General features: G+C 35.5%; 1 protein-coding gene across 1 annotated transcript in view; it reads right to left on the reverse strand.

Moving 5' to 3' along the window:
- The window catches only part of RpS19a (Ribosomal protein S19a), a 34,327-nt gene extending 11,494 nt beyond the window's left edge, over positions 1–22,833 (reverse strand). The window contains exons 1-2 of the mRNA XM_081771616.1: positions 22,692–22,833; positions 17,238–17,308 (exon numbers count right to left, since the gene is read on the reverse strand). Coding sequence (XP_081627742.1) covers positions 17,238–17,308 — 71 coding nt within the window. The 5' untranslated portion in view covers positions 22,692–22,833. The remainder of the gene's footprint in view (positions 1–17,237; positions 17,309–22,691) is intronic.
- Between the last annotated feature and the right edge of the window lie 4,064 nt (positions 22,834–26,897).

Consider the following 26,897-nt stretch of genomic DNA (forward strand, 5'->3'; position numbering starts at 1 on the left):
TTTAATTTCTACAAAAGGTTATATGTTAGAGGGAAAAAATGTAAAAGGAGGAGGAATTATTCCCTCACAATAGCTCTGAAGATACACGACCACCAAAAGTCGCAAATGAAAACTATCACAATTTTATATCACTATCCTATATTTTATTTCTATAGTTATTCTTATTTTCCAATTCTTTTTGCGCATTAACAGTGGCAGTTGTACGAAGAAAGATTTCGAAGGAAAGAAAAAGATGCAGACACATTATAATTATCTGATTCCTAAGACCTTTTATCGATTTATAGTAAAGATGGACCAATTTACTAATATTTTGTATAGTTACTGTAGACTAGCTTTGATATTATATACATATACACACACAGGGTGTTAATGAACTATACCGACAAACTTTAAGAGGTGATTCCTCACATGAGAGAAAAAGTTCATATGGACCTATGGCGAAAAGTTCGTAGTTTAAGAGCTACAGCTGTCCAAAATCGCGAAAAAGTCAAATTTCAAGAGGCCCTATTTCGAATTCGAGAGATCGTGGATGGTGGTCCTTATCAGCGTAAAGGAAGTCACGCATACGCAATCCAAAAATGCATATTTCATTAATGTTCAATAGGTGTACAGATTATTCCCTACAGGGTGAAATTCCCAGACATGCAATCAACCGAATTTTGAGATATGCACTGACTTTATGATTGGTCCAAAGCAGGCAACGATAAGCGTTGATAGCAGTGAACACGGAATCATTTGGCGCAATGTCGGAAGTGTTAAGGATCGTCAGCAGCACGGTCTCTCGTACTCGGGAAAACGCATTGTGTGATGTTTTCTTTCACGCTTAAAACGGAAGAAAACGTGAAATATAGTGTGACGAAATATCTATCATCACACGTTATTCCGAACACAAAGAAACATGGAGCTGCTTGTTCCTAACACTTCCGCCTTCAATCCGAAGCACTGGATGTCCAATGTTATCAAGGTATATATGAAAACTCTATTCAAAACATATCTGAGAATTACACCCTTATAGGGAATACCCTCTACATCTATTGACAATTGATGAAATATACACTTTTGAATTGTGTAGGCATGGCTTCCTTTACGCTAATAAGAACCACCATCCAGTTTCTGGAATTCGAAATAGGGCCTATTGAAATTTAGCTTTTTCGCGATTTTGGACAGCCCTAGCTCTGAAACTATGCACTTTTCGCCATAGGTTATATGAACTTTTATTTTGATGTAAGGTCGACCTCTTACAGTTTGTCGGTATAGTTCACTAACACACACTTTCTCTCTCTCTCTCTCTCTCTCTCTCTCTATATATATATATATATATATATATATATTTCAAGCTCTAGGAGTTGATTCTTAAACAGTTATTCTTCAAACAGGACGAACAAGCTTGACATATTTGAACCTTTTTCTTGTTAGGGGGGACATTTCAATAAGTGTGTACTGATAAACTCCCCGTGAGATACACAATTTTTTTTGCATGAATTTTAGGGTACGTCCTTTAATCAAAATAACACGATAAAACTCAGCTTGAGGTAGGTATAAACTGTCTTCCGAAATACATTTTAAACGTGTCAGCCGGTTTTCTATGATGCAGTCAACAACGTCCACTGAAATATATATAGAAAAGAATAATAGCTTTTATGAATTAGATTACAATAATTTTCCTACTTCATTTTAACAACTGTTTCCAAATTATTCATTTTTAATTATTTTTCACTCCTAACAATTTTTGTGTTGTTGATAAACAAATGCAATAAAAAGATTTTATAACTTATCAAAATGTGTGGATCGAAATATTCTCTCGTACACAGAACATTTTGCTACGGTAAATTCGAGCTGGGGAAAAAGTGAATTTTACTATTAAAGTGTGTTTTGTTACTTGTGGACGTAAAGGCATGAAATTTCGTTACATAGGATACACAAGAGGTCGTTGATTTACAGGAAAAAAAAATGTTGGTAACCTCATGCAAGGATATTAACACAGAAGGGAAGATCACTTATGACTAATACAGGTGGCTACAAAAATTATGGGAAAAAATTCCGTGACTTTTCCCTGTAACGCTAAGTAGCTACAGGGTCATTCCAAGTCAGTTCAACCAAGGCTTTTTAACTTTTTATGCTGATTACAAATGTGTAAATTTTATTGCAATAGCATCAGTGGTTCAGAAGTTATTGTATTTCAAAAATGAGAAGAAAATCCATTTTTAACAGTCGCCACACGATATTTCCCCGTTTTGGAAGAACCCTAAAACAATCATATTTTGGTTCCTATTAATGCCAGAAACATGATTTTTTCTTTATTCAGATTGTCTAAGTTGTTTACCATTAAAAACATGACAACTTTCCTTAGAGCTGATAGAAAATTTATAGTCATTTGAAAGGTTAACATTTTGAGGAAAAAAAAAAAAAAAAAAAAAAAACTAGAACGCCATTTTGTAAACTTTAACCCTTTATTTTTCAAAATCCCCATCATGGATTGCAATGAATTTGCTTTTGTTTGAAAGCTTATTACATCTAGTTTCACATGTACAAAAATTGTGATGGGCCATTCAAGCACTGAGGAATATCCCAGTCAGTGTTGCCAACTGATTGCGAAATAAACGTTTTCCAATAACTTCCATACGGTTTAACATACCCACACCAAAATTTGTATAAGTACTCTTCGGTATCCTAGAAACACGTCTGTGAGCATCACCACTCTTCGCAAGCAACCCATTGTCATGGTTGCCTGTCATAGCGTTAAATGTATTTGTGCCACATTTTGCAGCAACCTTATTACATCTATTTTCATTATACAAAAATTGCGATGGGCCATCTAAGTATTGGGGAAATATCCCAGTCAGTGTTGGCACTGAGAAAAACTTTCCAATAACTTCCATACAATTTAACATATCCTCTTCCCCCAAAAAATATTGGTATAAGTACTCTTCGGTATCCTGGAAATACGCCTGTAAGCATTACCACTCCTCGCAAGCAACCCAGTTATCAGGGTTGCCTGTCACAGCGTTAGACGTATCTGTGCCCTCACTTTGCATTATTACGTGCGACATTACAAATATACGAAATCGTGTGGACCAAATGCCCCTAATTACTGAACTACCAATTTCGTACATTTACTCTGCTGTTATTTCCAAACAATAGCGAAATTCGTCTTTTTCTTTCTTTCTTAGAAAATATCCATGACACTAGAAAAAAATACTAGATGGCTCAACGGTTTAAATCTTTCCGAAAGTCAGAGTTAGTGAATGTCAGGGTGGAAAAAAATCATGATTTTTTTAAAAAAAATCATTTTTGTTGATTTTTTTGATTTAAATCAAGTCTTTCTCCTCGTATAAGTCGCAAAGTGAAGAAAAACCATTAGGAATTAGTATTAAATGCTAATTATGCCATTTAAGTGAAAGTATTGGGGTTGAATTTTGAATTATCCCCAATCGTCAGGGTTTGCCCACCTGAAAAAACCCAGCTGGGTTTTTGACCTATTTGTTAGTATATTATTGGTACAACTAAGGTGATCACATTGTAAGTGATTTTTATCAGATTTTAGACTTTCCTTGGGCGAATTAGAGGCTTTCACGTTAAGGTATACAACATTCAACATAAGACCTTTATAAAGTTCTGAATGCACTAAATATTTTTTTTTTAAACTTACTTTAGCTTGAGATAGTTATACAACATATTAATGTATGGATTATGCTTTGAAGTAAAATAAGCAATTTTGTATTTAAGAAAATATTTTCCCTTAATAGTGTGCTCGTCGACTTAGCGATACCGAGGGACATTATCACTCATACGTTTGACGGGTTTAAGGTCATAGGTACCGGTACTAATAGTACATATGTGAATACATTAGTAAAACTATTAGTATTATTTATTACCTTTGATGTAAAACAGAAGTTTCTTCAACTAAAATTTGGTTTTCCAACAATAACAGTTTAGTTCAGTTATTTGTTGCTACTCTTCAAATAAGCATTCTGTAGAATCAACACCAACAATAGCGTAAAAATTCTTGTCAAATTTAAGAAGCTTAATGCTCGGGGTTCCGAAGACTATGTAACGCTTACTATTTCAAGTGCTGAGTTCAAATTTCCGTACTAGTGGAAGATTTTATGTACACGCCGTGAAAGAAGTGCTCGGGAAATTCCCGAATTAAACGCAGAAGGATCGGAAATTAATACTTCAACAATAAAACTATTTATTTTACGCTTAAGCCTGCCATACGTCCCATAAAAGACGGGACAGTCCCGCTTTTGGGCCCGAGTGTCCCGCGTCCCCGTAAATTCAATCGGGACAAGGAAATGTCCCGTATTTTAACTCCGTTCCATTTCTGATATCAATATCAGCTTATTCAAAAAGTGAAACAAAAAATTCTGACATTGGCTGGGAATCCTGTAATTAGTGAATGAACAGTACGCTGTTGCATGCAACAGTTTCGAGGAAGTTATTACACCATCCTGTTCGACTTGATAGCAGCGAAATTTGCAATGCTACTTTTTCTATTGCACTTGATGGAAGTTCGGATGCTCTCCGGAACATATATAAAAAAAGAGATGGCTATGAGTGTTTCTACATTTACAAAAAAAAGGGAAGATGAATAGCCTTTTCTTCAGCAACTCATTAGATAAGTTAACAAGAATTATAATCTTTTTCAGAGGCTAGGGGCACAGAATTGTGCTTTGGTCCAGGTCTTAGAAAAATGTAAATCTGGTCCTGACAGTTACACACGACACAAGGATAAAAAATCAGCTTTTCATCAGATTAAACTGACGAACGTAATTTTGGCAGATACAGCCATGTAAATAAATATTGCTAAACGCGCGAAGAATATTGAAGATAGATTGTACCACTGATTTAAATAATTTGCATATTGTTTTCCTATAAAGCATTTTTATAGCACATCTTAAGTTTTTAAGCATCTTCAGTCTGTACAATTAATTGCTGGGTACGAACAGAGAAAAGCAGCTGCTGCTTAGTGAACTTTCGCCTATTATATTCTTGAAAAAAAAAAAAAAATAAATAAATAAATGAAATGAAATCTTTTAGTCTCACGGTTATGACTATGTTCAAGGCAGTGTTGGGAAGTAACGTAACGCAAGTAACGCGTTACTTTTTAAGTAACGTTTCCTAGTAACGCGTTACATTTTTCCAAAGTAACTGTAACGGTAACGCGTTACAAATTTTTAAGTAACGTACCTAGTTTGCGTTACTTTTTTTACGTTACATTTCGGATGAGTAACTACAATATATGTATATATATATATTTTTCGGAAACAAATGTTTCTTTCCTGTAAGTGAATTTCTCAGAATGAAACAATCAAGCATGAATTACGTATGTCAGTGACCGACAGTCACAGACACTCAGAGAAACAGATAAGTTCGTAGTGCCACTTGCTGTTTTTTGAAGATGACAACAGCCTTTGGAAAATCACGTATACTGATTGCAAGCACCTGGAAGATTTTGTCGTAGATTTTGACAGCTCCAAATCAATACATTTAGTGAATGAACTAGGAGTGCAATGATACCGGTAGTCTATTTTACTTTGATTGGTGTTGTTTTTATAAAGATAGAGAACGAAAATATTTTACTGTTCGAACATTTGAAAGAATACTTTTTTCTTAAGAGCTGAGGATGATGGTGGACAGAATTTAAAAGTAAAGTGTCTGAAGTGCCCGGCGGAAAATATTTATCAACAACTAGGGTGCCATAATTAACGATTTACAGTAAGGGGTTAATATGAATAAACTGTTTTGATGAGCAGGACTACTTTATTACTAGACAATAGTTTGCTGATGGTATGTAATATTGGAGTTCTTTCAGATCAGTTTGCTTATACTAGAGTCCCGTTGATTATAGAGTAGTGTAATGTTTCTCTATATTCTTTATTTTTAATTTTATATAACAACATTGCTATTATTATATAATTAGTTTAGCAGAATAATTATAAGCAACATTTTTTTTAACGCATAGGGATGAGCACGAGTCAAGCTAAAATTCGACTCGACTCGAATTCAAGTCGAGTTTCGAGTCAAGTCAAGAGTAATATCCTCGAGTCGAGTTCCGAGCCGATTCAGTTTCTCGCGTCGAGTTTCGAGTTCAGTCGAGTTTGATAAATGGCTCATTCGTTTTAAGTCGTCTTGAAATCGGCCTGATTACACTGGAAAACGAAAGCCATGAGAAATGTAAGCTAAACAGTAATATGGAATACGTTTAGTGTTGCTCACGAGGTGGAACACTGCTTGCATCTCGTCTCGTCTCGATAGCGAGACCACAAGAGATTTTTTATAACAAGCTCAGCTCGGCTCAACTGAGAAGATGGCTCGAGCTGGCTTGGTAGGGATGAGCCATTTGCTCGGTTCGGCTCAACTGAGCTGTTGGCTCGGCTCACTTCTCGGTTCTAGTGGATAGTGAATGAGCTGTGAGCCGAGCTGCTCGAGTCGTTGACAATTCTAAACCCGGGCCGAGCAGTTTTAAAGATATTTGGCCAGTGCCCTGTAATTTTTAACAGTGTTCGGCTCGAGCCCAAATACTCAACCTAGACCCTCAACCCAAATTCAGAAGCTCGTGAACAATGTCCTTGACTCCTAGACTTCACGACTACCGAGGTTGGCAATCAACTAGCTTTTTAGTATTCAAATACAAATCACCTATCTTTCTTTTTATATACAGTGTTGTTATAATTAATAATAATAATAATAATAATAATAATAATAATAATAATAATAATAATAATAATAATAATAATAAGTTGTAGTAGTGTCATTGATAATAATTATACTGTTTATGTAATACACTTGAAGAATGTATTCGAAACTACACACCGGATTTGGCTCTAGTCGACTCGAAACTCGGCTCCAATTCGAGTCGAGTTGGAGGAAATTTTTCCAGTCGAGTTGGAGGAAATTTTTCGAGTCGAGTTCTCGGGTCGAGCTCAAAGATGTCTCTTTCTAGTCGAATCGAGTGTCAAAGAAAACTCGCTCGCGTCCATCCCTACGAACGAGTAACGCAGTATGGCATTTTATCAATGTTACATTATATGAAAATGTTCATATATCAAGTAAAAATTTGTCCTTGCATTTACATAAAGCGATTCAGAACGTGCAATAATAATAATAATAATAATAATAATAATAATAATAATAATAATAATAATAATAATAATAATAATAATAGCGGTAGTAATAGTAGTACGGAAAATTGAAGTAAATTTTTTTCACATTTTTAAAGTTTCGGACCTAAAAGTAACGCGTTACTAACGCGTTACATTTCAAGAGAAAGTAAAGTAACTTGTAACGCGTTACATTTTTACAAGTAACTTACCCAACACTGGTTCAAAGTGACGGTGATGATGAGAAATGAATGAAATGACGGAACGAAGAAAGTGGCAGGAAACGTGAGAATCCCGAGAAAACCCACACACAAGGTGTTTGTCCACCACAAAGCTCACTTGGCGCGAGCTGGGATCGAACTAAGAATTCCTTGCACTAAAGGTGAAGGCTCTACCACTGAGCCACCGCGGCCTATTATACTTCTGTTCATAACCAGACTACAGTTCATTGCATTGTGTTGGAAGGTTGGAGGGGGGGGGGGGGATGTGAGGTGTCCCGTATTCTCATGGAGAAAATATGGCAGGTTTATATATTTTAAAACATTTATTTATTTCATGCAACATGAATTGTCTTTGTTTTAAATTAATAGATCCCTTTTGGTATTCATATTTGGCGAACGTCAGTCAGGGTTCTGGATGACTTGATCTACATTTTTTCGTTTGTCTGCCGAGTTCCTTCATGGCTATGCGGTTAATGTACGCGTGTTCGGCGTGGGACCCGGGTTTGCTTCCAAGAGGGAGCTCATGTGGTTCGGATTCCACGTTAGTCAGTAGGTCCCGTCATATAGCCTTCTTGCTGAAACGGATGTTAAACATAAAATCAACTCAACTCGTTTGTCTGCCTCTACCACACACACTACAGGGTACAACTTTCTGCCTTTTAAGTTAAAATTTTCAGAGTACAAGCACGAGACACTGTAAATTTCTTGTATAGATTTTGGCGGCATACCAACGTAAAATATCAAAATGGCGGCCATTTTTTTCAAACCAGCGACTATCCACGCTGCGAAACGCAATTTTCAGTCTTTTAAGTTGAAATTTTGACGGTGGAAGCACGAGATATGCTAAATTTGCTGTATAGATTTTCTCGGCGATTGACTGTAAAACTTCAAAATGGCGGCCATTTTTTCAAAACAGCAGCGAGTAGAAAATTGTTGCAAGTTGTGACAATGACAATCTTGAAATGTAAATCAAATTTTAACACTTTTACCCCAAAGATATTGGAATATTTCGAAAAAACCCGATTAAACCCGAAAAAACCCAATTAAACCCGAAAATACCCGAAAAAACCCACATGGGCCCAGGTGGATTGGGCTTTTTCAAAAAAGCCCGGGTTTTTTCAAACCCTGCCAATCGTTAACATATATCTATCCCAAACAATGTTTCTTAATACTTTTAAATTATGGCTCTTTTTAAAGGTAAATTATAGACTTTCAGTCAAGCAGCTACAGCATCATCCCTGTTTATCCTAGGATCATCATACATGCATCACTCTCTTTAGAATAGAACAGCTTTTAGAACGGTAACATTCACATTTCCCTATCATGTCCCTGAAGCGGGAAATTTTGAGACTAATCAGCATTTCTTTAACTTTTTTAAATTTTGATCCCCTCTGGATTCCCCTGTGTTAACGCACAGATCTCAAAACCAACTGCGAAATACTAAGGGGTGTACTAAATTTCAAGCTTCTATCTTGAGTAGTAAGGGTTAGGAAACTATTTAACAATGAGTTAAGAACATTCACAGAATGCCCCAGATGAACCGGATGTAATATAAAAATTTCCTCAGACATCCCTATTTATCCTAGGATCATGATTTGTACCTGTTCAGAATAAAACAAATTTTTAAACGATACCCTTCAAATGTTTCCATCATATATCTGGGGGGGGGGGTAATTGACGAAAAAAGGAATTTTCTGTTAAAAATATAGTTTTTTTCTTTTTAATTTTTACCTCTGTGGACCCCTCCTCCTGTTTTAAGGCAGAGATCTGAAACAAATCTGAAAAATACTGAGGGGTACAGTGAGTAAGTGTGCAAAATTTCAATCTTGTAGGTGCAAAAGTAAGCCCCCAAAAAATAATATTCCCCAAATACTCCAGATTCCCGTATAAACCAGAATCTCAGATAAGTTTCCTGAGAACATCCCTATTTATGCTAGGAGCATAGTACGTACATCATTTCCTTCAGAATAAAACAGCCTTTCAAACGGTACCATTCATATGTCTCCATCTGAGGCAGGAAAATCCCGAAAAAATTATTTTTTGTTAAAAATATCCTTTCTTTAAAAAACATTTTTGCCCCTCTGGACCTCGCTGTTTCTAAGGGGTGCACTGAACGAGTGTGCAAAATTTCAGTCTTCTGAATGCAAAATGTAACCCGCCAAAAAATAATAATAATAATACGCATAACAAAAAATATCTTTTAAATTTATGACGTCATCACACACTATGCCTCAACGCAGAAAGGCGTGAAAGCATATGTAACATGTTCTAAAATGCCTCCAGTCTTGAAGAAAACGAAGTAAAAAGCCTTATTGGTACTTTTTTAATCGAATAATGAAGATTCTACCCTATCACCTAAAAATAGGTGATATAATTTAAAAGGTTAAGCATTAAGGGAAAAGTACAGCAACGTTTATCAAAATGACACTTTTTTTTTTTTTCAGAAAAGTTACTGATATTTTGCAGAGGCCTATTTTTAAAAACTCAGAACTAGCTTGCGGCATGAAATACTTAAATTTCGCCTAAAGTTATAAAATTAACTAAAAAAAAAAAAAATGGAGAGGGGATAGGACCCCTCTAAATACGCCCTATTATCTGAGAATAAACAGACACGCACAAAAAAGAATTTTCGTCTTAAATGTCGATGGTGATTTCCCCGTTGGAATAGTTAACGATTTTAAAACCCAAACCCAATGTTACGAAAAGAAGAAAGCAGGATTGCTCCGTTACCTGTTCAAAAACGGGATTTTCCCTAATCATCCTTTGCATGACACTTGTTTTCATACTATACTGTACATTTGAGTCTCATTATATTATGATTATTAACTTCCATAATCGAAATAACAGAACAGAAACGGGATTTTACTTATTTTCACTTTAAATGAGTTTAGTTCGGAATTCGATTTAAATCAACGATTTTTATTAAAAAAATCAAGTGATTTAAATCAGACTGATTTAAATCAATCCACCCTGGTGAATGTATTTGAAGATCTTCTAAATATTGCTTATCCCGCATAGCGGAGGGCGTATCAGCTAGTATATCTATAACAAGTAAAGTCTTATGCTGCTGTTCTAATGTAGTACAGTTATTGTTAGAATTAAGGAAACTATTGTATTTCAATGTGATTCCCCTAATTATGACTATTCAACACAAAAGTTACTGCATTCTTTCAAATGATATGGAACATGACGTACCAACAGTCTTTCCGACACAGAAACTGGCAATGTCGGATTTAAAACAAAATTTTCCTCGCGAAACAAAAGTACAATATTTCACTGATGAGCGTGGAGCCCAATATAAAAACTGCAAAGCCTTCTTTCTTAAATCTTTACTTCCACGCAAGTGATTTCCATGGTATGATAGCAATTTTTTTTTTTTTTTTTTTTTTTTTTTTGCTACCAGCCTTGGGAAGTCCCCATGCGATGGAATTGGTGGGGATTTTAATCGGGTTGTGACAAAAGCAAGCCTTCAGAGACCATTGTCTAATCCAATAAATACATGTGCCCTTATGTTTCATTTGTGAAGAAACATCATTAGCACCATGTTTTTCTTTGTGGCTGTTCTAAAGAAGAAATGGCTGTTGTTCGTGCCACACTTCAACAAAGATTTCTGAGAGCAGAAACTATTGCGGCAACACGTGCAATGCATTGTTTTGAGGAAAGAAAAAAAAGAGTCCATTAAGATTGGAGAGAAGCGTACAAGTTTGGATGAAGCTTTTAGTTAGTGAATAGTGATGAATCAGTTAATTTCCTACTTCCCCATGGTCCATCTCCCTAATTTTACTGGGCTGAAAATGGTTCCAGTTGTGTTCCGTTTACTCATATCTTATGTAGAGTGGATATAACAACTGCTACTAGCAGAACGTACCAGTCATCTCCAAAGTCTAAAAGTTGTTACTTCAATGTGGGAAACATTTACAAAAAGCACCTGATGTTAATATCTAATTACAGCAAAACCGAATATTTATTTTATGTGAGATAACATGTAGGCCTATAATACTATCAAGCTTTATTGTATTTGCTTCTTTGGCATTTATTCTGATTAACATTTAAAAATGCTACTGCCCACTTAGTGTTCAGATTATTGTATTTTTTTCCCTTACCTATAAATTTTCGAAAACTATTTCTCCTCCGTGCTTGGATGGCCCATCACAATTTCTGTATAGTGAAAATAGATGTAATAAGATTACTGCAAAATATGGCACAGATACGTCTAACGCTGTAACAGACAACCCTGATAACTGGGTTGCTTGCGAAGAGTGGTAATGCTCACAGACGTGTTTCTCGGATACCGAAAAGTGCTTATACAAATTTTGGTGTGGGTATGTTAAACCGTATGGAAGTTATTGGAAAATGTTCATTTCGCAATCAGTTGGCAACGCTGACTGGGATATTCCTCAGTGCTTGGATGGCCCATCACAATTTTTGTATATGTGAAACTAGGTGTAATAAGATTTCAAACAAAATCAAATTCATTGAAATCCACGATGGGGATTTTGAGAAATAAAGATTTGAAGTTTACAAAATGGCGTTAGTTTTTTTTTTTTTCTCCTCAAAATGTTACCTTGCAAATGATTTTATAAACTTTCTATCAGCTCTAAGGAAAGGTTTCATGCTTTTAATGGTAAACAACTTAAAAACAATCTGAATAAAGTTTTTAATGGTAAACAACTTAAAATCAATCTGAATAAAGGTTTCAATGGTAAACAACTTAAAAACAATCTGAATAAAGAAAGATTCATGTTTCTGGCATTAATAGGAACCGAAATATGATTGTTTTAGTGTTCTTCCAAAACGGGGAAATATCGTGTGGCGACTTAAAAAAATGCAACAAAATTCAGACATTTGTAATCAGCATAAAAAGTTTTATAACACTACCAAATTTCATCCAAATCTGAGATAGTGGGTTAAATTTCATCAAAATTTTGGTTGAATTGACGTGGAATGACCCTACATAGATTTTCCTAAGTTGATTGAAAAAACAAGACAGACAATGAATAATATAAAAACTAAAAGAATGTATTTTATTATGAAATTCCTGCACAAAGCAAGATTTAAACATCATCTCTGAAATTTTAACCTGTAACTTTAGTCACACATGAAAGGAAAAAGTAACAGTGAAACACACATCAAAAAAGGGTGGATGTATGTTCATAAAAACTGACTGCAGTATATCAATATCTTACGGGGAAAAAAAAAGAGCAATAATATTCTTATGTAATTATTTCACTTCTTCAAACACTATTTCCTTTCTTTTCCTTTCATCGTTTGTTGTTTCTACAACACGAGTACGAGCATTTTGTACATAATGAGCTATGGATTTGCTTACGGATAGCTTCTCAACGCTACAAGAAGTACCTATTACTTCTGCTAGTTTCTGAATTATCTGCTACACACTTCGTATTGATTAAACATCCTCTTTGTAGATTTGAATTTGCAGGAGGGAAAATAATTTTAATCTCTTCGTTTATCGTACTTTGAAGAATCCCAATTCTTTAGCCAAGTCATCTAAAGGCCAATCAGTTTTAGAACACCAATTCATTTTTTTTTATTTGAATTTTTAAAAAATCTGAAATGTCTCACAACTCGACCCGTTGCGACCTAGTCAATTATTTCCCTCTAGTCCATCTAAATAAGACTCCATGTGAAAATAAGACTTCACCCCAAAATCAACCCTGCAGAAACATTAAGATCCACACGTAAGAACACTAGGCAATTTATACTTTCAGAGATAACTCCTACAGTTTAAGAACAAATTTCTGTAGACACTTTCTGTGATTTGATGAAAAGTCAAACATCTCTTATTGTTTGGCATTTCTTAACGGCACTGGAGTACCGGTTTTCAGAGGAAGATTTTCTTCATTTTCCACGTTAATATGCATACATGAACTTAAAAAAAACCTTCTGGTTTTACAAACTTTTGCATCTTTATATATACACACATACATTATAGCCGATAAAGTTCTGTAAAGAAACTAGTTCTATTTCTGAAACTTTTTTTTTTTTTTAATGGAAGTTAAGTTTTTTTTTAAGTTTCGGAATATGCATTTCATATCCCAACATGCTTGACACGATCTGATAGCTCGAAAAGCTTCAAAGTTTCTTATCCTTCCTGATACCTCAAATATACAACATTGATATAATGTTGATGGCTCGCAGAGCAACACTACTATTTTCAAGCCAACGCACTGAACAAAACCTCATTTAAAAATTTTCTGATATTTTGCACGGCCTGCTGAAACGTCCTTAAGTTGAACAGAACACCTAGAAATTCAACGATTCTCTAGTCGGCCGTAAATACTCAGTGTACAGTATGTACCCATAGCTTCCCATACCAAATATTACAAGATCATCTTAGAGACGTGTTGATACCTGACCTGAAGGTACATAGAAATTTAAAAGTATGCATTGACGTCACCCATTGAAATTTCTATTATCATCTTTTTAAGTTCGACGGCGCGATCATGAGATCAAAAGCTGTAGAATGCTCTCAACATGCCGATGTTAAATAACGCGTGCACACTTGTCCTTTCTATTCCAGAATCGCACATTTATCCATATGCTTCATTTCGAACATAAGAGATTCATCAAAACCCTTAAGATAATAATAATCACACCTCTTTAACAATTGAATTAAATCACTTTTAAAGTATGGTGTTGAAGCTACATTTTCTCGGCAATCTTGAGCCTGAGATAATAAATTTGAACACTGAAATCTTTAGTTGCAGTGAGCATTGATGTATCCCCGAATTCGCACTCACTTGCATCGCAAAATCCACATTTGAGAATGCAACATCACCAGAAGCCTTTGAGTTCTGTGAGATAAATATACGATGACACTCCAAATCAGAAGATACTGCCTGTTTTCTTGAATCACAAAGGCACTAACTGTTCTCGATATTCAGATCGACGCATCCATCTGCATTTGCTTCTTTCCTTTCATGTGACTTGTTATCGCCTGCCGTCCCATGTTATTGTCAAAAAGGACTGTAATGGAACGAGTGGAAGCCACCGGAATACTAGAAAGAATTCCCTACCGGCCATTCAAATGCCGCAATCGAAACTCTTATTTAATGCTGCGTGAACATCCGAAAAGGGATGCGGCGTGAAATACAGGAATATAAGGGAAACTACGAAGCTGTGATGGTAGGAAATTACACCAACAACATTCCGATTGCCACCAAACACCAGAATTCATACAATAATTGGAAAAAGAAGTAACGCCAGGCATAGAAACGAGAGCACCAGCGCGGGAAATGAGTGTTATAGCGCCTATCATGCAGCTGGTTAAAAAAGGACATTCCCTATCCTGAAACTTTTTTATTAATATTTTGCCAGGATCAGGTACACAACTTCAGAACACACGGCGTGCCTACAATCCACTGGATGTTCCTCGTGCCAACCACACTAAAACTCTTCAAAGTTTGAATATGTCTCCAGTTACAGTGATCTCGGCACAAGTCTCTGAACAGGGACTCACGCTCAATTCGACTCGCTATGCGAGGTTGCTGAACATCATAGCCAAAGCCTTGGGTGGCTGCTAGAAAACCTCACGTGTAGCAGCAAGTTATATATATATATATATATATATATATATATATATATATATATATATATATATATATATAACGATTTCACCATTTCCAAATTGTGGTCCTTACCTCGCTTCATTGCAACCGTATGTTCATATGTGAGGCGGTTTTGCAACCGCACTGATTGTAACCCAAGACCCGCTGATCGACAGGATTCGGGCGGCGTTTTTGACATTCGGGACACTTCGTGCCGCATGTGCCAGATTCTGGAGCCGCCTCGTGGCAGTTATAATTGCTGGGGTTGTCTTCTCTGAGTGATTTATCTTTTCATTCTTAACATCTTTACGACAATTTTCCTTATTTCCAATATATTTGACTCAGAAAATCCTTTATGATATCTTTCACCAGCAGCTGTCACATTTAGTCCGAATACTATGTAAGTACAGTATAATAGTCAATATTTCTTTCTTTCACAACTTTACACCTCCATTTGCTTTTTTCTTTTGCATTTAAATCAACGCAGAGCTATTAATGTTGCAGATTAGTATAAAATAATGCTACTACTGGTGGTATTACATTGGTGCAAATAAATGTCCGTCTCTGGCTTGTCACTTTAAAAGAAAAAAAAAAAAAAGAAAGAAAAAAGTAAAAACTACAATACTTTGTTAACCAAAAGAATCGCAGCCTGTAACCACACACTTTTGCCATCGCTTTGCCAAAGATTGCATTCCGAGACAAAAGAAGTCTGAAGCCTACGATGCAAAAAGGTCTCAACAGCACGTTGCACCGAATAATCAGAGGTCTTCCCTTCCAAGTGATCGAGATGATGAAAGAAGTGATAGCGGGGAAGAGGTCGGGAGAATACAGGGATGACGAAACGTTTCAACTTACTCTCAACCCATGAAGAGCTTGCATATTCTTTGCGCGTCAGCATTGTAATGCAACACAAGGATACTATCTATGTATTGACTATTACTGAATACTTGTGGACAAGTTTGTGGTGTATCTTATGATGCAACGATCAGAATGGATGGTTTCAAATCGCCTGAGAAAGACATGATGGATCACTCCAATCATAGACCAGTTACAACATCTTCCATGGGTGAAAAGGTAGTTTATGAAACTTCCCGGTCGTTGATCACGATCTTAACCATTGTCCTGACTTCACAATTGTCATAGCAGCTCCATATTTTGATCTGAATGACACTCAGACTTGGAGACCTTTCCGTTCATTCCTTACACTCAGATTCTTGTTGGCCAGTGTCAAGTCATGTAACAAACATACTGAATCGCCGAAGGACAAAGTTATGGCGTATACCTAAGAGTCTGCTATGGCATGACCATTTCATTGAGAATTACCTCCACATTATTTGTATTAAGTTCATTCGAATACGACGTTGCTCTGTGCCCACGAGTTCATCTTGCAATGCTATGTCACCGGAACGAAATTTAGCAAATCAATGGCGATTGGTGTGTTTATTCTCTAATCCTGGACCAAGTTCACTGCTGAAGTCTGTGTGACTTGCAGTGCAGTATATCCAGTTTGAATTCGTAAAGAAGAAAAATCACTCGGAATTGTATGTTCTACACGATGCACTTTCATATAATTCTGTTTAACAACACTACCTCTTGTCTGATATCCCAGATTGTTTGCTGGACATGTGCTTAGTTTATGATGTTAGATACGTGACCTTAGTCCATCCTTGTGTTATCCTGCTGAAGTTTTCCACCAGACGTCATAACGGACATTTCATTTGATCCAACCTAATATCTACAACATTTTTAATGATAAAATTTTACATATAGCTTAAACTATTAAAACTAAGTACTTTCTTAATTCGCTTTTTTTATACAGTGTGTTTTTAATTAATTTCCAGTTACAAATCTAACACTGTTCACTGCTTAAAAAAACTATAAAACAATTACCTAGTTACCTAGTATCTCTAATTATTTAGTAGAAATTGATCCAAGACAAAACCAATAACAAACAGTATTTCATTCTGTGAAGTGGGTAACACTTTCGAGCAATGCTTCTCAGTTGATTTCTTCGTAACTATGAAATATTACGCTAAGATTCTGCATATATGCTATCACGGACGGCTACAGGTCGGATTCCTATGAGGCAGTAAAAGATTATCTTCTCTCATCGGACTTTTGCAGCAATGATGCCTGTGTTGCTGGGGAAGAGCGAACGATCCTTCCCTCTGCCCTGGATCCACCTATGTTATAATTAAGACTAATTCCACGCGATGGAATCACCAATTTAAAACTTTTGGTCAGAAAGGAAACGTGTAGTATGTCTGTCTTAATCTTTACCTAATTTCTTTTCAACAACGTAACTAACCTTTAAAAAATCTAAAATTTATGACTTAACAACTTACTTTTTTAAGAAAGCTGCTAAAGCTTTCACGAATTTGTGTTGGTCAACATCCTTCACCGCTATTGACGGCATCTGTAAGATTAAAAAATAACATTCAAATAATTTTTAAAATATAAGTATTTCCACAGAAAGAATTAAAATAATATTGTACCTTAGCTGTAATTTAATAACACCATCATGTATTATTTATCAATTAGAAACCAACACAACTGTTTTAACGCTTGCGAATACCTTCTTTGTTTCAAACTGCTAAAAATCTATCGAAATACAACTGATTTTACAAAATAGCTCGGACAAAATGTTGGTGCGTAACATTAAAGATTACAAATAAAGTTTAAAAAATAGAAAAAAAATTAAAAAACACAAAATAGTTAATGGAATATGTTAATGTTTTCGTTTTGTTTAGGCAATCATATTCCGTACTAGCAGCGTTCACCCCGCTTCGCTGCGGTCACCCCGGAACGCAATAAACTTTGTTACTTAGATAATTTTTACTTTTTCGCTTTCAAATTGCAGTAAATGTTAACATTATAGCGCCTGTCATTTATGTTAACCCGCCGAGTGACACGGTCATGCGGGTTGCATATAAATACGTTTATTTTTATACCTATGATGAACTAACAAAGGATTTGTACGTTATGGACACTTGAATGGTCAATTATCTCAAGACACTGGTAATTAAAAATTAAAGTGATATGATAAAAACCATCTAGGGTCCAAATCCTAATAACCCCCCAAAAATGAAAGAAATTGGTTCAGCCGTATTAGCGTGATGAGCTAACAAAGGATTTGTGCGTTCTCTTTTATATAATAGATAGATAGATAGAAAATAAAGGTTATTTCATACCTTGCATTGTTTTATTTCAATTCGAGCCTAGTATTTTCTTTCTTACCTAAAATGATTCATACGTGATTGTTGAATAAGTTACTTGCAAAAATGTAACGCGTTACTTTTCAGTCCGGAACTTCGAATATGTAATAATAATAATAAATAAAATCAATTTTCCGTACTACTACTACTACTACCACAATTATTATTATTATTATTATTAATGCACATTCTCACTTTTCCCAATTATCGTAAATATTTAGAACTGCAGGTTGATTTTAGTAGCGCTGCTATATCCTTTCATGGGGACGGTTACTTGATTGAAAATTTGATGTGCTTTGCTGACTTGATAAATGTAATATTGCAAGTTCTGAATCGCTTTATGTGGATGCAAGAACAAATTCTCACTTGACAGTTATATGAACATTTTTTATAATGTTAGGTCTCTTTTGCACTACACGCCGAGCCATGTAGTAGGCGCATTTGTGCTATTGTTTAGTGACTTAAGTGATGAAACGATGTTTTTTTAAATTATTTTCGTATGTCGATAGCAACCTCTGGCAAGTTGTTAGAGAAAAATAAAAGGACAAATTTTAAGGCAAAATACCGACTTACGACATGCCATTTCACCGACTGAAAGACTTGTTGTAGCTCTGAGATAAGTAGCTGGAAATTCTACGTTTCGAAAATGTTTGACCTTCATATTTACACATTTGTATGCAATTGTAACTGTTTTGAAAATATATATCCCAAGTAATACAATATCAAATTATTTTTTTAAAAAAGAGGGGCTAAATCACATTCTCCAAAGTAGTAATAATACACAATTAAACTAAGTGCTATAATATACTTTTCTTAATGTTTGCTTAATTTACTATGTAAAGCAGCGTTTCCCAACCGGTGTGCCGCGAGGAAATCGAAACAAAATTATTAATTCTATAGCAACCAAATTGCAAGATATAGAAAAAATGTATATTTTGTATTTCACATTACTATGAATTTCTACCATGGAAAAAATCACTGAAATTGTAGTATATTATTCTACATCTATTACTGTGTAGCAGACAGTATATCGGCTCGTACATATTTCCACGGTTAGCTGCTATATTACGCTTCAATTGAGAGTCATACTAACACCGAGAAATGGAAGCACTTGTACGGTACGCGTCAAGTGAAAGTTCGTAGAACACTCATTCGCAAGTGAATGACAGAACAACACTTTGTTCAACAGGTGTGTTTTGACTTCGACGCATCGCAAGCTGTGTGATTGCAATAATATGCACCGGTTTTGGTTAAAACAGCAAAGTTAAAAGTACAAGACATTTGTTTGTTCGTTCGATATTTAGTGATCTTTGTTCTTAGTAAAAGATTGGATACAGTTTTAGAATAAGAAAGCGTATTTTTAAAAATCTGAGTCCTATATTTCATTGCAATTGTTCTCTATTTTAAAATTAGAATAAAAAATAAACAATGAAATAATAGGGGAAAACCAGTGATCGAGCTTTCATCTTTGTGAGATGATCAGTAATCACAAAAAAAAAAAAAAAAAATTACCATATTATTTTATATTTGCAAATAATAATAATAATACTATGTATGAGTGTGCCGCGAGAATTCAAGTTACACCCGTAGTGTGCCGCAAGTTGAAAAAGGTTGGGAAACGCTGATGTAAAGAATAAATGCAACACAAAACACGCATTGCACTTCATCAAAAGAAAATTATTTGTTTTTATCACTGTCGCTCAAATTTTCAAAGTTGGAATTCAATCTGGTGCAAAACTTCCTTCAAGCAGCTATTGTTTCGTTCTTAAGCTTGAATGCATCTACAGATTTGTCCCACAATATGAGCCTTTCCTCCGCTAAACTAATTAGTATCTCTATATCTTTCATGCACTCCATTTATAGCCAAAAGCAACTCCTTCTAGCACCTTTCAATAAACTAGGAAACAGAATTTTGTCAGGTGCACGCCGTCTAGTCTGCAGAGAACCATAAGCGACAATAGTAATCAACATGTTGTGTACGGCAGCCGCACGAGGCGAAACGCCGTGGCCGGATAATCTGAAATACCTCATATCTATCTTGGCATATCGATCTTAGATAGAAGCTGGAACAGCATCATTAACCTACGGTCTCTTCCACGTAAGCTGACAGGTAATCGAAACTAATTCCCCTTCTCCACAATACTTGCTACTGTAAAAAGGAGAAACAAGTCGCTCATCATGTCAAAGCAGGAAACTGTTCTTAGTATCGTGTCACACTGGCAAGGTTCTAGAAAATAGGTCCCCCTTCCCATTTAGCTGTAATAAATACAGAAAACAACGTGCCCTGCTGAGCTCTAACCCGCCTTCACTCGCTCGGCAATACTATGTAAATTAAATATTAAACTTTGGTACAGAAAGGAACCAACCTAGCTACTAAACTATATGGGGGGGCCTGTGTTTTAGAACATTCCGTCAAATTTAAATTTCCACCCCCTTCACCACTCATTCTTTTAGCCAGTTTTAATAATCGCTACCAACAATAACTATATTAGTACAGCAGGAAAATGGGAGTAGCTAGAGGAATCGTGGAAATAAAAGTAAAGCAAATTTAGTACCGGTAAACGAAAGTTCAGTGATAGAGAAATAGCGGAAGGAGAGTTTGAAGCATTAGAAGGGAAAAGAGGAAGGTTTCTTTTTTAGCTTTAGTTCTGGACAAAAGAACAGATTCTACTGAACTTAATACAGCAGCAACACAAGTGACAAATCTATCAACAACATTACACGAACCTTACAGTAAATCACTCTTAATTTTGTACATTCAGAAGCAAGTGTATACACAAACAGCATCAAGTGTATTTGAAGAAACGAAGTGAATCTATCCGAAATACAACCAAGACTTCCCTATACTTAGCTTTACTTCATGTTAAACGTGAAATGAAACCAACGAATACAGTATTTGTGCACACGGGTTTACATGATACATGCTGGGATTGAACTAGGAATCCCACGCACAAGAGGGAAGCGCTCTACCACTGAGGCAACGCAGCCCCAGGTCATGTTTAAATGTGACACCTAGTACAAGGAAAAGATATTATAATAAAATTTCTAAACATCGTAACCACCACGGACTGGTAGAAAAAGGCAGGCGGTGACAAAATACAAGCTAAGTACACAGACTTCACAAGTAGCTGGTACGTTTAAGAAACTTATGTAGAAGGCAAATCAATAACAAAGAGCAAGTCTACTCAGGTATTGGTGCATTTACATTTGGAAGATTCACAGCTAAAATTTAACACTGCATGAAAAGATATATTTATAAAGAACAATATCTGAAGGCGAAAGAATTAAATACGAAATAATACATTTGTATCATCGGTTTACAACTGCAAAATCATTACAAGTGCTTTACGATGGATAAAATGCATAAAACGCATGATACCACTTTCCACCGGTGGTGTACTTCTGCAACACTGCTAGTATGAAATCATGACACGTGCTACTGAAACTCGTATCATTGCTAAAATCCACTTATTATCATTATCCTTGTTTACGCTTATACCTATCTTCGCTGACCCGCCTGCTCCCTTCGAACGGATTCCATCGCTGGCGCTTGGGCCCCCAGTTGAACCCTACCCAGACCCGGTTAGATAGCATTCATGCATTTAATCGTCACCTAACACAAGTTCGTTTGTGTTTTATGCACTGTAGTTTCCATGCCATACGCCCAAACGCCGCATTTATACGCAAATCGCAAAAGAATTGTAATTTTTGAACAATTACTTCTGACGGTCCCCTTGAATTTTATGTATGCCAGGTGAGATATTTTCATGTCGGCCGGAAAACCATATAGGACACAATAAGAAGGAAATTAGTGAAAGAATCTTTCAACAATTATTTCGAGTGACGTGCCAGAGGTAAACCTGTACGGTAGTTATATCGCCCATTGCAAATATTTTGCAGAACAATAACGGATAATTGGCGAGATCATATTTTCTTAAAACATTTCGAGTGGATTTCTTAAATCTACAAATAAATAAATAAAAAATAAATCTGAAATCAATCTGCACCAAAATGATAACCACGTCGTTTGTCTATTACTGTTTTCCCTCTAGGGTGGGTTCATTATGCCCTTGTGATCTAGAAAAAAGGTCTTTCGATATATATATATTTATGACGGAAAGTTAATCAAATCACCGTTATAGTTAAAATATAATAACCACCTCTTTTCAATACTGTATTTTCACAAACAAGATTTTCTACATCCCATCCCCACTAGAAACCAAAGAATCTTCGGAAAGTATGACATGAATATGCAGTCAAGTCTTTCAACTTACTTTACTAAGCCGTACCTATGTACGAATTTTTCACATCTTACAAACATTACCAGTAGCACCTACTAATTGTAAAATAAATCAAATCTCTATACACATACAAAAATCTGCTTTTGATTAGTATTTCCATTACGCTCATGCAGCCACGTGCATTAGTAATGGCGCTTGCAGCACCTTTCATATGTATGGAATACCTTACTATTGGCAACTACGCAAATCTTAACTAATACCATTATTCACTGCAATGTACAATTAAAAATAAACTAATGTTAAAACTACAAAAGTTTTACAAAAGCATGAAAAATACTCGCACCTTGATTTTTTTCTCTTCACCTATTAACACAACAGTTTACATCCAGTTAGTAAGGGAGAACACGATGACGAGAGAAAGGCTTCTTTTAACTTCTTTTTCTTCCTCAATACAGTGTTTGTTAGTTCCCGTAAAAAAATCCCTCGACTGGCACAAAAGTTTCCCTTTTCGTATAAAATTTTCCCGAGATTGTTAATTGTCCAATTCCTATGACAGAAGTTATGTGATAAGATTCATTTAGCTATAGTAACCTTTATAACATCCTTGATAGTAACGGAAGTGCCAACCACATTTGTTTTATTCATTTGCTTTTTGCTTCTTTTTTGCCATTTCTTTAATTTGTTAAACAAAAACTACACACAAATATACCCAGTTAACAATCGGTGCAAATTATACACACACCAGGGACGTGTAGTGCATATCACCGCTGTTACCGGCGGTAACAGTAAAAATATGACAGTTTTTCGTTGTTTTCATATGTCTCTAAATTTCATCATCATTCTCATCATCATTGCATATTTTCCTTTCCTTTCCTTTCCTTTTTTTTTAAGTTCGGACGGCCTATGCCGCATTTATACTGCCAGCGCCAAATAGGAACATATTGATACCATAGATTGTTGATACCATAGATTTCAGGGGTAACGCGAACCCCGATAGCGGTCATTCACTTCAGAAACACCTTTCAGCGTACCAGCCAGGGCCAGAAGCATCCTGCGCGCTCGTATTTGGACGTTCGGAATGGCCCTTATGTTACCGTTCGGCTGAATGGAACAGGAAAAAATAGGAACGTTCCCTGTCAAAACAAGGAGAATCTAGAATATCATCAGCATGTTTATTCTACTTGATCTCCTCTCGCTATAGAGGATTGAGCTGGCAGTGTGATTCAACTATACTGTTTCGTTTGCTTCCTAATCCAAGTATGGAAACTTCGCTGTAATTTCGGTATTCGTAAAGTTATTTCATTGTCTTAACAGTATACAATTCATAGTAGTGATAATTAGAGAGAAGTAGAGATGTTTCCCGGCGCTCCTTCTAATTCGTATATTTATTATTATTTAAGATTTATGTTCATTAAGTTGAAAATATTTTGTTTTTAATTTAGTATAGAATACCTACTTTCGATTCAGCAAATTTCCAGCCCTAGCCTCTAGCCTCTAGCCTACTAGTTGAATTTGCACTTTGATGCAGTTTGATGTGTTGAAAAAGAACTGTGCAATCGTCTTCACTATACCGTAGTTTGACTGTCCCGCATTGTGTTTGGCAGTCTGACTAGTTTCAATACGGAAAACTTGTTGCTCAAACATACGATGGAGCTTGAGTTATGGTTGGTGAGGTAGTAAGCAGTAGCCTCTTGTTAAACAAAGATATACAGAAGTCTATTTTTTTCATTGTCATGCCCATAGGCTTCATTTAGTGTTAGTTTTAGACTTACAAAACGGTGTAAGTTTTTTTCTAAAACTATGCCGTGACTTGCTTCTTTATTCTTGAAGTCTTCAAAAAGAACAAATGCCTTGGACTATGTGGTCACAGGCCCGTATCCAGGGGGTTTAGGGGGGCCGGGTCCCCCTTAAATTTTTGCTGCCCCCCTAAGATTTTCATGTGAAAGTGTCACGCCACGCCACGCCACTGACACACACACACACACACACATACATGAACTATTGCTATTGTATTGGCTTGTTTCTGAAGACCTAAGAAAATTTTAAGCGTTTATATTTTATATACAGTATATTGGTCAGTCATCGAAAGAATTTCTCTGGATTTTTCACTTTTTTATCAAAAACTTCCCTTTTTGTTAAATTTACATAAAATTCCCCTAGATTAGGGAAATTTCGCTCAAAGTACGAACACTGCCTCAATGTGGACACATCAAACAAATGCTACCAGAACATGAATAAAATGAAAAAACAAAATATCTGTTTCGTTTACAATAACTTAGGCCTTAAAGGACTACATTCCGTAATGGTTAGCGCTAGTGCAACGCAAAATCTACGTTTTATTTTGTAATAATAAGAAAGTAGTATACATTTTTGAAATGTTTGTGTTGCATAATGCTTCGAAATTTTTGCGAAGGAAGGTACCCAGATAGCACGAATACTTGCGGCAAATTTTTGCTTCGTTTAGTGGAGCAAACAATCTGAAAGTTTGCGAAGGCAAAATTCCTTAATATTTATTAAAAACTTTCATTATGATCTGCAAATTTTCGCTGATTTATAAAAATAAATTCACCACTGCAATTAATTTGCATCTTTTTTGAAAATATAGCGTCGAAAGTTTGCCGTCGCAAACAGTTTGCAACTCTGTAAAAAACTTGTTTCGAAAAACTTGCTGAAAGCAAATATGTGATGATATTACCGAGTGCGCGCGCATGGTACCCAGAATTCACTGCGCTACATCAACTGTGACAAAACAAGCGGGAAGTGAGAATCGAGAAAAACCAATACATCAGAGGACTCCAGAATAAACTCACTGGTCTCTTATCAAATGTTTTTATTGACCCAGGCAGCCTGACGTTATTTTGTGAAAGTGTGTGAGAGTAAGTACAGGGATATGATCGTTGAGTAAGTAGATAAATTGCGATATCCTTTGTCTGCGCGTTTATCGTTCGCAAGTTTCTTATCTTTGGCAAGTAGCTAAAGATGTTTAATGCTTGCCACTAAGAAAAGACGGATCCACATTATAAAAATGTTGATGTTTCATAAAGTTAGGTTTCACTTTATAAATTTGCAGCAAACATTACCTGATACATTTGCAGCAAACATGATCTTGTGATTGTGAAAACACTTTCTGTAATGTTGCTGCAAACCTTTTAATATTTTCACCAAATTCATCAGCTCATTTTCGGAAATTTTGTCAAAGAAAATTTGCACAAAATATTTGCAGCAAAGTCCTGGTAAACTTTCTTGCTGTGCAGTCGCAAACATTTCGTTTGTATTGGCAGATGTTTTCATTTTCTGAGGCAACTTTGCTGCAAGCTCAGCCAGCGTCAACTTCGTTATTTGCATTGAACTTTCGGCAAATTTTCTCATTTGAAAAGGCAAGTTTTTTGCAAACATTTTAGTTTGCCTTTGCAAATTTTTAAACATTTTGAAAAAGTTTTCTGTGCTATCTGGGTATGAATTTATACCCAATATAATTTGAACTAATTGAGAATAGTGGAGTACGAAAATTATATTTCAGGATTAAAATTCGTGCAGAACTTAGGAACACAACTCGAATATTTTTTGAATATTGATAATTCTTCCACTAATTTTCTTCTAATTGTTTTAATTGCTCTGGATAACATCAGAATATCCCGTCACACAGAACAAGTATGTTTGAAAAAACTAGATTTTATAGAGGTGCGGTACTATATAATAAATTACAAAGAGAATTGAAATACATCTCAATTGAGGTTGATCAAGATTATATAAAGATTTTCAGAGAGGTTAAAGATATGCTAATTTGTAAATCTTATTATTCTGTAGATGAGTATATAGGTGAATAATCCTTTATTATTTCTGAAGGCAGTAAAACTTTGTATGTAGATGTATTTTAACCATTAGATTAAATAATAAATCTTTCTTTTTTCCTACTTTTATTGCAAAATTTTTAGTGGATATATATATATATATATACTTATAGTTTGTATGTGTTTATTAACTCTGTGAAGATATGTATTTAATCAATGTATTGTTACGAAATGACATGCTCTATACCCTATGTACAAGTTTGGGTACTTTGTATTGTCAAATAAACGCAATAAATCAAATCAAAGTCTTGCATAGATGGACTCCGAGAGGGTCACCATAAATAATTGTTGAAGAATTAGGATTCTTTCATGATTTGCATATAATTACAGCCTCCGGGCGAGGTAAAGGTCACAGTGCAAAAATCACCACCAACTTATGCTAGGTGGTCCCTAAAAAGCACGAATGCTAGCTGAGTCACGGCAGGACAAGCTATTGAGCATGCATGGGAGCTAAGATGTGCTCTATAGGTGAAATGATCGCCAGCGATGTTGAGGATGGTAGAAACATATTGTATTTCTTATGTTAGTAGAGACTTTACATATCGGATAACTTGCGGATCGTAGACTAGTGTATGGTAGGTTAGTTTGGAATACGTTTATTTTTTGAATTCAAATATTAAATCCTTATATTAGGGGAAATCCCCATTGACTATTCTCTACTTTCTGCGGAAATTTTATAATTATCTTTCCGAATAGCC

Source organism: Thermobia domestica, chromosome 9, assembly GCF_964235325.1.
Source record: "Thermobia domestica chromosome 9, izTheDome1.hap1.1, whole genome shotgun sequence".
Taxonomy (NCBI): domain Eukaryota; kingdom Metazoa; phylum Arthropoda; class Insecta; order Zygentoma; family Lepismatidae; genus Thermobia; species Thermobia domestica.